The sequence below is a fragment of the Epargyreus clarus genome, unplaced genomic scaffold, assembly GCF_041222505.1.
Source record: "Epargyreus clarus isolate Ecla_fem2 unplaced genomic scaffold, WU_Ecla_fem_2.2 ptg000017l, whole genome shotgun sequence".
Taxonomy (NCBI): domain Eukaryota; kingdom Metazoa; phylum Arthropoda; class Insecta; order Lepidoptera; family Hesperiidae; genus Epargyreus; species Epargyreus clarus.
The window spans coordinates 4,874,002-4,889,757 of NW_027332225.1; the positions used below are offsets into that span (position 1 = coordinate 4,874,002).

The 15,756-nt window shown below is 33.8% G+C and overlaps 1 protein-coding gene across 1 annotated transcript in view; it reads right to left on the reverse strand.

Annotated features, from left to right (window-relative positions):
- Positions 1-401: 401 nt before the first annotated feature.
- LOC140748973 (actin-binding Rho-activating protein) overlaps positions 402-15,756 on the reverse strand; it is a 34,707-nt gene continuing 19,352 nt past the window's right edge. Inside the window, exons 3-5 of the mRNA XM_073081959.1 lie at positions 12,902-13,079; positions 3,219-3,311; positions 402-873 (exon numbers count right to left, since the gene is read on the reverse strand). Coding sequence (XP_072938060.1) covers positions 760-873; positions 3,219-3,311; positions 12,902-13,079 — 385 coding nt within the window. The 3' untranslated portion in view covers positions 402-759. The remainder of the gene's footprint in view (positions 874-3,218; positions 3,312-12,901; positions 13,080-15,756) is intronic.

Genomic DNA, 15,756 nt, shown 5'->3' on the forward strand with positions numbered 1-15,756 from the left:
TCATATGCAACGAAGTTACAGGGGGTCAAAAATGGGCCGAATCGCTTCGGGAAAAGTATGGTACGGCCGTGCCGCTTCTTTTGGCTCGACTTGGCGGAGGCACTGCCGTGCCTCCAGATAATTCCCAAATTTGAGTTGACATAAATAAAGATTTTTCTTTTGGTGCAATATCATACTTAGCTTAATTTTAATTTAAGTCTAGCGACGATGCAGATGGTCTATTTAATGGAAAGTTACCGTAATTTGTCCATTTGCAATACGAGCAAAGTCGCCAATGCGTCACCGGCCTTGAAGAAGAGTTAATTTTTACCTCTTTTAGCCTGTTTTGACGCTTTTTCTTCTAATGCGTTTATTTTAATTTCACTCAAATTAATTTTAAGTCTTCTGGTAAAATATATATATTTTGTTAATTTTACATTATCAAAAACACAATAATATGCCACTCTATCATAATGGTTATGTCGCCTAAATTATACTTTTGATAAAATTAAAGTGATTTAATGTATTAAATAAATATTTACTATGATTTTATTTCTGGATCATTTCCTTAGAACTGGCCATTAAAGAAACTAGTTCCTTTTCAAACAAGACTTTCAGGGAACCGATATTTCCCAGAATATGTAACTTCGCGAATACACAAATTAGGCATAAGTCGACTAAACCATTATTTCTTTACCTTTAAATTAACTCACAGGCGGTGGAAAATTGGACCATGTGTCCATACTTTAAACATTATCCTTAAAATATTCCTTAGTGTTATTAATTCGGCATCGGCGACACAGATCTTCTTGCTTGGAGCGCTTTGTTGTCGCAATAGTGTCTGATGTCTTCCATCGGTTGCATTAGGAAAACGGGAACGTCGTCGTCGCGTTTCTAAGAAAAAAAATATGTTAAAAGTCAGGCAAATATCTAAATATTGAATGTCAAACTCTTTTAGAGTCTGGCATTTCGTGAAACTTGTCTATGAGCGTGTCCATGACACCCACTCTATTTAAGTACGTAACACGTACGAATGTAGAAAGGGTTATTGTTTTTCACTCCGAAGGTTGCCCCCGATTGCACACCTACGCACGTTTTATATTATAATTTTATGCAAGAATCCTGAATAATGCGAGGTCACCTCTTACAGTATACCTAGTTACATTTGTAATGTTTGGGGCGAAGTACCGTCTCAATTACCTACTTGAGTTTAAATATTTTGAAATCTAGACGCAAGGGGGTCATCGATTTTTACAGAGTTTATTAACTAACCTACGTTATTTAGTTAGACTATTTTATATTTTATTTTCTTTAGGAAAACTTACAGCTAGTATAACATAAAATCGTAATACAATAATAGCCATATATGTTTCCACGTACAGACTAAATTTAAAAATTTAATAAGAAAAACAAGTCAGAAGACAACAACTTAATTCTAAGTGTAATCAAAATGAGTTGGTAAAGAAATTATTAGTTAGCTTAGATTTAAGTTCAGAATCGTTGGTATGGAATAGGTCTAAGTCAGTCTATGTGTGTGTGTACACTCATTAATATACGTAAATATAATGCTCGCTTATAGTAACTACGCATTTCTATTATTTATTATCTACATATGTCGGCGGTAAACACATATCAAAATAATAACGCATGTGTGACATTTGGCATCATTCGGGCGTATAATACGATAATATTACCTCAGCATAAATTGGTAGATAATTAATTATAATAAATTAAATGAGGCACAAAGGCTTTATTAATAACTAATAAGTGAACAGTAAGAAACCTTTGTTCTTTATCGATGGAAATATACAACGGAAATTATTGGCGCGAGGGCGTTAATAGGGACCTTTTATAGAAAATGTTTTGTGTAACTTTCTGCTTTACAAGAACCTACTTTCTGCTTTATGTAACTTACAAACAAACTTTCTTATATTAGTAGCTAATAATACCTACTTTAAACAAATAAATTTGTCGTCAAAGCCAGTTATTACTGTTTTATAAAATTGTACCAAGGAAATGCTTTGAGTAAATAGTAAAGTTTTATATCTTTTACAATGTAAAATGTGATACATGATGTAACGGTTTTGCACTCAATTATTCCAAACAGTAATTCGAAGAACTAGTAGATGACTACTAGGATCGCGTTATTTTTTTCAGACAGATGTTATCTGAAGAAATTATTTTAGTAACTAAAAGATCAAATAGGCGAGCTGAAATCAATCTTATATAACTACTTGGGTTGCTACTTCTGAGATCTACCTATCTTTAAGTATTTATGTAGGTACCTTATCCTATACACCTAAACTTCAATGGGTAATCTTCATTTTGTCGATTATTCTATACATAAAAATATAAAGCCGCATATTGTCTAGCGAGCTGTATCTGTAACGGTTGCAGTTATTGTTACCAAAAACTACAGTTTATAGGTACATTGCGAGTTAGTAAAAGTAAGGGCGTGCGCGTTACGGGTGGTTGTCACAAGCCTGCTCGCTTGTTTTAATTGATTGATTGAATAGTTCGAGCAACGTCATATGCGCTAGCGCCTGCAACGGGATTTTACACGTTGATTGGTCAGCAGGCAGTAGGCACATTGTCCCTGTAGTTCCGGGACCAGAATAGGGCTACGGTATCCCCTGCCTGTCGTAAGAGGCGACTAAAAGCTTCCGGGGTTGCGGACGGCAAGAGTGGGAGCTCGAACCGCCCGGCCAGCAACCCCGGGATGGACGGCGGTATGTGTGGTCGCATACCGTCGTGAACACCAGATGGTGTGGTGAGTTTCAAGCTCACCTGGGCGGAGCCCGACGGGGCAACGCGCCAAGTGGACTCCGGTTGCGTTCTGTTGGAGATCCCGGAGTCCTCTACGCAGCGCCGAGGACGGCCACCGGGGGGGTTTTAGTGCGGTAAGAATCCCACATAACCCCGTGCCGCTCCCACGGCATAGGGTACCTTTTGAAGGTTTCCCCCTAGTCAACAAAAAAAAAAAAAAGGCAGTAGGCACATGGCACATAGCGCGTTTGCACGCGGCGGGCTCCCGCTCGTATCCTGTTAATCAACATGAGTTCAGCATCGCCACTGCAAACAGCGAGTTGCACGGCGTATGACCGCGGTGTGCACATGCGCTCCTTATAGCGATAGCCTTTATGTGGGCATACACATTAGAACCTCGTTACCCAATCTACAGCATAGGTCATTAATTAATCCCCAGTCTTTGAGACTTTAAGATACATTTTAGTTATTACCTGGAATAACACTTCGCCCTCGAAATACGTCAGCTGATGTTTCCTTGTCCGCAACAGAATACCAACCAGTTTGTCTGATATTACTGTGTATATCTGAAAATAAAAAAAACAACTTTTATGAACTTGAACATTACAGATACATCCTACGCTTAGTAGACTTTTCAATATTGTATAACGTATATGAACAATTCGGTGAATTTTAAGTGAGAATGGCTTTAATATCGAGACTTTATCATACGCTTCAATTTACATCATTTATTTATTTATTTATTTATTTACATGCCAACAGCAACACACACAATACATTATATAGTACTTAGAAGTACACTATAGTAGTATTAATAATATAAGGTTCGTATGAGTGCCAATTATAGGCATGAACAACATTTATATTATATTAGTCAGTATCTTTAATTTGTATGGAACAAATCGAACCATACGCAACCATTATAATGCTGACTGAGCATGGTAATAATGAAACAAATCATTGTTAAACATGAACGCAAATTGTCGTTTCATGGATGAATTAATAATTAATTATTTACCAAAAACAGGCCATGAGCATAAATATAAGGTTGTCACTTCGAAAATATTTCGTAACACAACAGTGCATAAAATCAGTAAATTTATTAAATTTTAAGCATTTAACAATTTAATATATAATTTTTTTCTTAATATTGAATTACGGAAGGAGCATGCGGTCAACCTGATGGTAAGTGGTCACCACCGCCCATGGACATCTGTAATAAACCCCATATAATTAGAGTCATCTCCCTTACTACACCATACAGAAATGGGTGCGGCAGTGGCACCACCCGAGTCGAACCATAAAGGGTTCTACCCTTTCTACCACCTTAAAATAAGCACCTTCGTGAGATAGGTAGCATGTACATTGTCAACTCTGTGTCAACAGGCGGCCATTTTGGTTCAAGTTTAAATTAAATTTTCAACTGTCAACAATAAAACGACGTGATCACAATTTAAAATTCGTGGAATAGGTAAGTTAAATTATTTCTTGGCTATATTTTCTTCAAAGTTGCTTTTAACTAGAAGCAATTAGGTTTGATTCATCAGTTCCAATAATCTTATTTAAAGTTTAATCTTTGGACTGTAGATGAATACATAATTTCATAATAAATGACATCAAAACAAAATCTGCCAAGCCCTTTATAAACCGATTGCGAAAGACGGCGACCCGTTCGAAAACATCTAAAACAAACAAAAAACTAGAAATATCGTATTCTGTTCACACTGATACAGCTGCGTTTGCATTTATTGCAATAGAAATAGAATATAAATAGAAATAGTATTGGAATAGTGTCACAATACGTTCGGTAAATTTATTTTTTAGCAGGATGAGAGGAATATGTATAGACTTTATTTTTATTTTATATATCTGAACCTGACGATAAAGCAGACGTGCTACCTGATTGAAAATAGTTAACGTGGCCTATAGACATTTGCAACACCAGAGGAGTCGCCAATGCATTGCCGGCTTTGAAGGAGAGATCATTTTGCACCTTTTTTGAAGAGCCCCATGTCATAGCGCTCCGGGAATACCTCGGGAGGAAGTTTATTCCACATCTTGCACGTCCGTGGCAAGAATATCCGTGTAAACCGAACTGTGGAGGACGGACACGGGTCCAGTTGGTGTGGATGGAACTTCATCCTTCGGCGAGTGGTGCGATGGAGGAATGGTGACGTAGGCACCAGGATAGTGTATGTAAAATGACCGTATATTCTTATTTTTGAATTTATTTATGTATGTTTGTTCGGCATTAGAAATTGTTTAGAGTAGGTAAAAATATTCGGTAGAGAAATTGACCTCAACTAAGAATATTCTGCAAGTACTCTTAAGCAATGTTTTTTTAAATTCTTCATTGAATAGTCAACGTATTTGTTACAATATATAATAAATAGTCCAAATTTCGGTTTATAGGGCGTTTAACCTTGTGCGTCGTTCATTCAGTATTAATCTTTTTAACCGACTGAATTCCTTTAATCAACTTTCATGTTATTTATTCAGGTTGTGTCATTTTTAAATAACATTACACGATAATACATTTCTCCGCAATCCGGTAGTGCGTAAACTTGACGCTGAAGATCACGAATTACAGACGTTCATCAACAAGCAGACGTGTAGATGACGTCACTGGATTCCACCCGCCATTACCGCCAAGTGTAAATTTGGCATGCGTTTGCCGACCGTCAATTCGTAATTAGCAACATAAACACCGAACGTGGCCGAATATGGAATCGGAAATGGCGAACTAAATATACACTGGAATGTTTTGCTAATGTGGTTATTGGTTTTCGAAGGAAACGCATACTCATCATAGATAAGTATAGCAGGAGTTTGTCATGAAAATAATGAAGAATTTAATACAATTTACGTTAGTTCGCTTGAGAGAAACACATAGCGACTTAGGAACATTGTTATGTGAAGAATTCGTTCCGAGATCTCGAAGAGGTACGGATCATTGACTTCAGGTGAGACTCTTGTATTCAGAGTTGGTTACAGTATAAGTATGTATGGATGTGACTGTCTCACATTATGCAGACTACATGTCTTCTTTATCTTATAAATTTAAATAATAAATTATTTTATATGTGATTGATCGCACGCAAACCATCTAAGGATATAGAATTTAAGGTAGTTAGTGACCACGGATCTTTCCCCAGATGTTTCTCCATCACGCTGCTTCAATGTGGATTTGAAGAAATTCATAGATTTTATGATTATACTTTACTTTTCCGAGGCGTTCCTAATTAGTCCTCAGGGCATCTGTGACAGACCCTAGGTATGAATATCTAATCCTATCTGGGGTTGATTACAGATGTTAATGGGCGGCAGTAGCCAATTACCATCAGGTGGACTGCTTACTTGTCTGCTACTCCTATATTATAAAAAATCCTAGAATGAGTAGATGGTCTGATAAATTATAACTTTAATCATTGGTCTTTTACCAAGATAGTAATTATCATTTATATTTACAAACAATTTTCAATAGCAAATATTATTCTTTCCAAAATATTATATGAGTTCATCTTTTACGTAAAAATATATGGGTAATGGATTTCCTTGGCTTAGCGGCTTATCTGTAATGGTTATCAGAGTGACTCGCGAGATCTTGTTAGCGTTGCGTCTTTTATGAATTGTTTTTTAGGGTTCCGTGCACAAAGGGTAAAAACTGAACTCTATTAGGTGCTAAGACTTCGCTGTCCGTCCGTCTGTCACAGGGATCCATTTCCTGAACCATAACAGATAGACACTTGAATTTTTTACACAGTTTGCATAACGGTAGTCGCTATAACAACAAATATTAAAAATAAAAAACGTTGAAAATATATGGGGGTCATACTTATATGGTTTAAGAAGCAGCTATTTTTTGACGTTTTTAGCTTTATCCATCAAACGGTAATAGAGAGACAGTTCAAATGTTTACAATGCACTTTATTGTAGGGCTGCTATAATAAAAAATAAAACATAAATAAAACTTTGGTGGTACGGAACCCTCCGTGCGCGTTTGACCCGCTCTTGGCCAGTTATTTTCTTATTATCTACTTGTATAACGTAAGTCTCATTCAATCAGAATATTATAGGCGTAAATAACGAGCCATGAAACTTTTCAGAATGCAAGATGTTCACCATTTTATTGAGAAACAAATTTGGAAACAGATATATTATATTTCTTTCATTCTAAATTTAACTAATTTAGAACTCAGACAACAAAGACATTTGCGGAATGAAACGTGCCTCCATTGTTATTCAAATGAATGTATATAAGCGAGAGAAATATAACAAGAAAATAACGTGTCTTATTTTTGTATAATATTATCAGCATTACGTTCAATAGAAAGGTTTTCTTTATTGAACAAAAATGTACTGATAGTCCTACATCAAATATTGTATGTATTTATACGTATGTATAGTCCGCGTAAAACTGCTAGTCCGCTCTGAATATAGAAATGAAGTGCGTCGCCATAGCACATTGTATATGACTGCACCTGGTCGCAACAACTTCAGTGCGGACTAGCAGTTTGGCGCAGACTATAAAATTATATTTATATTCTCTCCAACATGTGATTCCATTTACGTCTGTTATTAATAATTAATCTTTAGGTATAATGTATTTCCTACTAAAATCGACATTTGACAATTACTTCATATTAAAAATTAACAAATTTGAATTTCGGTAGGCAAAATTTGAATGGATTAAGTATTAATTAAGAGCATGTATTAGGACTTTCTTAATCAGAGGTACAAATCTAGATTACATTTGCGAACAAATGGTAATTTAATCTTCAATTGGAATTTAATGATTTGGAAAATTGATTGCTTTTACACTTCAAATAACATTGTCTCTCATATTTATAAAAGCGAAAAGTGTCGAAAAATGAAACTCCTGCAAATCAGTGCTACATTTTACGAGCTAATAAATTAATGAATACATGCGAATCCAGGTCTTAAGAAACAAAATCCAAAATTGTAAAAATATAGTAACCTACACAAGTTAACACATTTACATACTTATATTCATTTGTCTTCAAGAATAATTTGGCAAATTTTAGGCAATCGTTAAAGGTAATTCTATAAATAATATTGACACTACATAATAAAGTAAATACCTTCCGTAATTTATCGGAGCCTAAAAAGATTCACAAGGTTTTCCTGTTTCCAAATCGCAGGACGCGCAAGTCATGCGGGTTCGATTAAAGTTATCTCTAATATTAATGGGCTACATACTTCGTAACTAAACTATATCACGAAGTCTTGATTAATTAGTCGTCGCCGTAAAGGATTTAACTTAATACGAGATAAGTTTGTCAAATAGAAAGCAGTGAGATATCTAAATATTTAATTGAAACGTCCATTCTCGATCCATTAATTGAATGGGTATCAAATGAAAAAATTTTACGAAAAATAAAAGGACATCAAAAATAAGCTTATTTTTTATATACTTTTTGAAGTTCGGTGTACAAGGGAGAACGGTGGTTTAAAGACTACATAATTTTTAAGTAAAAAAATTGCCTAAGTCAATGTACGAGTAGCCGCCATAATAGCATACATTGAGCATGAAGACAAATATTAAAAAATCCAAAAATGTAATAGAAATAAAAAGGATTATAGAGGACCGAAATGATTGAAAGAGTTTCAATTCAAAAGTTGAAAATATTATAGAACTAAAATTGATAAATTACTGAGGAAATTTTGTTGAAAAAACACTTTCATGTAATCACAGATACGAAATCGTTTGGAACGGTTTTCTTTGATTGATTGAACTAATGAGAAAATTTAATGATTTGGAAAATTGATTGATTTTACACTTCAAATAACAATGTCTCTCTTATTTATGAAAATCGAAACGTGTAATGAATGAAACTCCTGAATGAAACTCCTGCAAATTAATGCTACATTTTCTGAGCTAATAAATTCATGAATTATTTATGAAGAAAAGTAGTAACTAGATAAAGATCAATGCCCTATCTATCGTAGAATATTAGTTTATAAACTTGTATTTATTTTTATTTCAAAGGTAGTAGAGTCGTTTGTAGTTCGACTCCGGAGTTACGCCACCACACCTATTTCTGCTTGGTAAGAACAACCCTTACCACGAGTTTTCAAAACATCCCACAATTGTACGTTACGTTTACTTAATCCAATAGTCTGTTCCGTTTGCTTCAGTAGACTGAGTAAACGTAATAAGTAAGTGCTCAAGTCTTTCTGTCTGCCTCACATGTTTGCAAAAAAGAGAGACAAAACATAACGCGCCATTTTGTCAATTTAGACATTTAATGTTACGTTACTGACACTACAGTTCTGATACAACCCGCTAGGGGCGCTGATTGGAAATCTTATGGGCAAATACGTAAACAAATACCAAAACAGTCATATTTGTCGAAACGTAAAAACTCATGGTAAGGGTACAGTGTTATGGCATTCTGTGATTTCCAGGGTACAGGAGAAAAGTTTATGAGGCGTTCCAATTTAGTCCTTAGGGGTAGAAGTGTGGTGGCTTTCTGGGCTTAATTACAGATGTCCATGGGCCGCAGTTGCCACTTACTAGGTGGACTGCATGTTCATTTATTACTTCTATATCATAGATAAGTATAGATATCTCACCGCCTCATAATTGAAGGAAGCCATTAAATGGCTTAAATGGAAGCCGTTTAATGGCTGGCATGGTGTAATTTACGCAGAACAATGCCAACATGCGCAAAAACATGAAATTTAAGGAAAAGTGCGAAGAAATATCGTTTCATTCGTAAATGATCTAAAAACTATATTTTTTTGATATTATTCAAACACGAAAATAGATGGCAGTGACAATTTCAATTGTCAAAACTGGTTACATTTTCTTGTTAGGACTCACTTCTCTTCTTCAATCTTTACTAATCTATGTTCTATATTATAAAAATAACATGTTATCCTGTAATATATTTTAAAAGGGAAATAAAAAAATATCATCTATTTTTTAAACCCCAATTGCATTATATTTATCAACAGTAGCTAATATTTTAAACATTACCAAGAATATGGATTTATCTTCGTTGAAAATATTATTAGAATGCATCAATTGAGCTTGTGCCAAGATAATGTTCTAACGAAACATCGATTTTCAATATTTAAGGCTGCGCGTACACTTGAAATGTCATTATAAGAATTAATAGGTTACGACAAATCAGCCTTACCCTTACCATGAGTTTTTACGTTTTGACAAATATGACTGTTTTGGTATTTGTTTAAGTTACTTACAACAATTTCAGAATAGTAAAGAAATGCCCTTTTAAACTAATTTCAAAAATATTTCTGTTGATAATGTTTTGCAACCAATATTCATTTTAATTTATTTTAATGAGTAATTAAAAGTCAAGTCGACGAAGGGTAAAATATAAAAGATTTCCAGTTAAAATACTTGGACATTTACATAATGCTATTTACATATTTCCATTCGATGAACCGACAGTAATAATAAAATTTAACGTCTTTCCGCTTGTCATAAGACAAAATGTATTTTTAGTTAATTCATAAAATATATTTTGTGTAAATGCAAATATAAATATAGGTGTTTTCGCAGAACTCAATGTAGAAAAAATATTTAATTTAAACACTTATTGGGCATAATAAAATATTACTTATAATTTTGTACTAATTTACTATGTTAACATTAACTAACCAAGGTATGTACAACGAGATTTTGGATCCACACAAAATTGTAACTATTTTAATATCAACCGTAACTAAACCGTAACTAAAAGATATCATTGATTTCGTTCAAAGCCATTTATTATCAAAATAAATAAAAAAAGTGGAGTTGGCTGATTTGTGAATTAAGGTATCGATATGTGGAATTTGAAGCGGTATACTTTTAAATATAGAGGCTTGTTGATATGGCGTATTATGAATATAATGTTGTTCCAAAATAGATGGTTTCTTGGTAATATTTTACACACTATCAAATAGCATAAAAATAGGTGTAAATATGCTTCTTTTTCTCTGAAATAGTTGTCCTTCGTATTAATAACTGACTTCAATATTAATGTCACTAAAAAATATCACATTAAAATTATCACTATAATTAAAATAATTGATAAATCTCGTAAAAATTAATCAATCTATTCGATTAGGTGAGAAATATTGCACTAATTATCAGAGATCTATTGAAAATAACAGTTACTACTTAAAAGTTATTGTATAATGAGATATATTCAAATTATGATACTATCGTTTGTTTTAATATAGTAAATAATACAAAGTCAACGATACTATCGATAAATCGCTTTTCTATTTCTCCAAACACTATATTAACACTACCTTGAACTCGACACATATTCGTACCGTTGTCTATTTATACGTTAGCCCCGTATCACCGTGTTAGAAATCTATTCAAATTATTTTTTTATTAGTATTATTTTAATTAATTGTTTTGAGTTATTTTCACGTGTTATTTTTTTAGAATAATAAGTTCTTATTTATATAGTCACTGGCTGGTACGATTGTATAAGTAAGCATAAAAAAGAAAAATAACGCTCTTGACGTTAGTTGTATTTTGCGCGGAAATAAAAAAGTAGTATATATAATTGGTCGAAGAAAAAGTTTTATTCCTACAATCGTAAGAGGTTTTAATATATGCTACGATATCGCGTGTCGTGAGTACCCGTTACATATTAAAGTGTCTTCGTAAGAAATACGAGCGATCCCATTCTCTCTGTCCTACGTTCTTTGTGCAAAAAATAACCAAACATTAGTCATATGTTGTTTGTTTAGTGCGTGACGAAATTAAACTTAACATCCGTTCGAGTCCAACTGTGACATAACGAAGTATAAATAGAGTAATGAGTCTTACGCGTGACAAATAATGATAATTAACAGTTTTTTCTGCCTTGCTATGTGTAAGAATATCCCAAATTGTATTTTGGAGGATTTAAATGAGAACTTTTGAAATCACAAATTTCCAAAGAGTAACCTATATTATTGTTTGTGAAGTCTAACTATTCCAAACTTTGTATGAAAGTTATTTTCGACTCGTTTCAATAGTTTAGTAGTTCTGTAATAATAAAGTAGGTCGATATTTCCATAGTTCATAGTTTGGTGAACAAATAAAAGTACCTATAGTTTCAGAGAGTGACATTTATTTTTTAATTAGCTAAATTTAATTTGTACTATAATATAGGTCACAGATGAAGTCGATGTCGATGCAAACGACGCGTTGCGGTGACGGCACGGCGTCGTAGCGTTGTCGTTCCGACATTTTACATACAAATATTCATAGTACGTCACACGGTGCGTTCCGACACCGCGCCGTACGCACACCGGACTTACAATCAGGAGGGTTACTACCATCTCTTAAAACAATATTATTTTAATCATACTTTTACTTTTTTTTGTAGGAAATTTAACTTTTTAAGCAAAATATGGCAATTTCACTAGGTTTTATACAATGGATAAGCGAAAAAATAATAAGGGTTTAAGTTTGTTCAACTGTGCATGACGTAATATTTTACTGTTTTAAGGAGGAAATAAAACTTTCCTGAACTATGATGGATTTTAAAAGATGGTGGTAGGCTCCCTGGACTTACAAACACGTGAGACGAGGCGTGGAAGGTTTTTTAATCAATTATGTCAATTTTTATTAACAGTCTGCAATTATGCGTCCCGCCGTTATGCCGGAGCAACATCGTGGCTCTGCACCGCCCGTGTATCGATTACGGCATTACCCCGGTGCGACGTTGCACCGCTTCATATGAACCGGCTCGAAAACGTGAATAGTTACTGTCAGCTGCTTAACATCAGACTGGTATCTATTCAATTCCTATTATATTATTTGCATCTCAGAGCTGTAACGTGTCGCTGCTACAAGCAGAGCACCTGTTGCACACGACGGGACAACTGGATACATCTTAAATGGGTATTTACGTTATAAAATACTTGTAACTCGTAATTTGCTTCTCGAACATCCCGGCAAGTACTGACCCACATTGGATTCTATCTACAATTTTTGAGAATTGGACAACGGTAAATATACATATAGCAAGACGAAAAGACAATTTGGCATATCCAATAAATATAATTTTAAATTCTGTATTCTACCGTACAAATAGCATCTATGGTTGTCTCAGTACATATTTTCCAAATTGTATTTTCAATCAAAAATTAATAAAACACTTAATTTAATACGTACCGTGAAAAGTTCTCCGAATGAGATGACTTTGGTAGCGCTTTTGAGTTCAGGTGGCAAAAGACCTTTACAAGGTGGTTTGCCGTACTCATTAATGATTTCACACAGCTCCTTCATCTCCGTACACACTCTTGCCTGTGCCTCCGCCCCTCTGTACTCCGTCATCGAACCGGGTTTTGGCCTGTGGAAACACACTTTATAAAAACCTTGATAACTTTCGCATAATTCTATCATCATTTCAGTCATTATTATTTTTTTATTAACAGTGTTAACGCTACCGTGTTTTATTTTGAAGGAAGAGAAGCGTTACCGCTACTGTTTTTAAATATAGCAGTATAAGCGTTAATGTATTCTGGTTTGAAAGTAGAGACAATTATATAAAGCATTCCGTTGTGTAGCAATGCAGCTTTGGGTAAAATAATGTAGTACTCCAACCTCATTTGTAGTTTACTAAAAATGTACATATCCTAGTTTCCTACTTTAATTGCACAAGAAAAATCATTCGTGAGAGTAGTTCACTGTGACTGAATCAGTATTATGGCACCCTGTATTCCGTTCATATACAAGATCTGGTGATGGTTAAAAGCATCAGTTTTTAGCAATGGTCATCAACCCAATATTGTTCCACTGCTGGGTACGGGTCTCCTCAAAATGAGAAGGATTAGGTATTGGTCTTCATCTTCACACTTCACATAGCTTTCAGATTTTTTTTAATATAAATCCCTCCGGTATGCAGGATTCCTCACGATGTTTTTCTTCATCGTTTTAAGCAAGTGATATTTAATTTCTAATACGCACGTAGCCTAGGATGAGAACCTCGAACCCCTCGTTCGAGAGACCGAGTTTTTAAACCATTAGGCTATCACTGCATTAATGCTATGACTTGTTTTAGCAATGATATACATCAATAAAAAATGTTTAGTAATAATAAAGAACGCAAAACAACATATAAAAGCAGTTTCTACCAACAATTTCAGCGGAAATCATGAAACCTATTTAATTAATGTATGTTATCCCGTTTCAAATTTATAGGCTAATAAATATGGGCTAATAAAAGTTTTGCGTAAATAATAATATAATTAGAATGTTTCATTGGAAAATCAACAAGATGAAAACTTCTAAAATATTTGCTCATTGTATAACAGACTCGTTTATTCACTGTTTGCTAATATTATCTTTTCATTATAATGGCAATTAAGTTAAATTCAATTAATGGCAATTAAGGTACTCCTGAATACCTTTGTCTTTGACAAATATTGCAAGCAGTTCATAATTTTATTGTACTTTGAAACTATTACAAAACTATGAGTATATTTAGGCTCTAAGTTTTTAAATAATAATTAGAAATGTATGTTCAGTCTGTATTCATATTATGCTAATTATTCGTATTACTACTACTGAAATAAGTGTAATAAAAAGAAATAAAAGGTTTAGTTATAGAATAAAAGTGTGCATTATGTGATTTAGTAGTGCTGGTATTTACCAATACTACTGACATGTGAGCATTTGCTCACTGCTCAGTACCCTTACCATGAGTTTTTACGTTTTGACAAATATGACTGCTTTAGTATTTGTTTACATATTTGCCCATATAATTTCCAATCAGCACCCCTAGCGGGTTGTATCAGAACTATAGTGTCAGTAACGTAACATTAAATGTCTAAACTGACAAAATGGCGCTTTATGTTTTGTCTTTTTTTTGCGAACATGTGAGGCAGACAAAAAGACTTGAGCACTTACTTATTGTCACGTTTACTCAGTCTCCTAAGCAAACGGAACAGAATAATGGATTGAGTAAACGTCACGTAAAATTGTGGGATGTTTTGAAAACAGAGTAGCATTGGAATATCACAGTGTCGCTTGACTAACGTTGTATGGCAGTTGTCGTACGCCAATCGTTTTGATTGATCGAATAGAAAGTTATTGACATCAGCCATCATCGACATTTATGTTGCGCCAGACAACGATGCATTTCATTAGTTTGTCTACACACAAAGAAATAAGTTTTGGCATGCACCACAAAAAAGATAATTAAATACGTACTCGTATAAGTTGATCGAGTGGAACGGCCAATGTTTTCATTGATTGTTGTTGATATTTAAAATAAATTTATAGAAAATTTCATAAAAACTAGCTTTTATTTCTTCTTATAATAATGTTAACTGGGGTTAAGTGGTTTAAAATTCATTTGCAAGATTAGATTTTTGAAAATTTTCATTTGAGTGCCCCTTTTGCGCTCTTATAAATGGAGCCAAGTTATAATACATAGTACAATTTAATTGCACAATTCCTTTGAATTTTAATTCAAACAGAATAAAGAATGAATGTTACACAAATGAATTATCACTTCAGTTCCCAGAATATTAGAAAAGATTTCATTGTTTCGTAGAAAAACGATGTTCTTCGTAAGAAAACTAATGTTTTGACACCAATTATTCGAGAATTGCGAGCGCATGAACAGCTGCCCTCGAGTAAACATTTAATTTTCTTGAACAGCGAAAACAGTAGTAAATCCGTGAAATCTTTGAAATCCATTTCTTTGAAATTTTGGAAAAATTCTGATTGTTTGGAGATAAAACTATGGACGAGACATAAAAGTAAATGTTGCTTAAATTCTTTATAGGTAAACACGGAGTTAAAAACAATTTACAACTGTTAACAGATCTAAACTCAAATAAAACTGTTTTATAGCTACATTTGTAAATAACAATAAGATTTTTAAGATTCTGTATTTTTTACCGTTTTTTCGTTTAACTCTACAAAGCCAATGTATTTGGGACTAAAAACTACCTTTTGGCTCAAAGGACTAGGACCTTCAACAAAATAAAAAAAAAAGTCAAAGCTATTAATTAATTGTC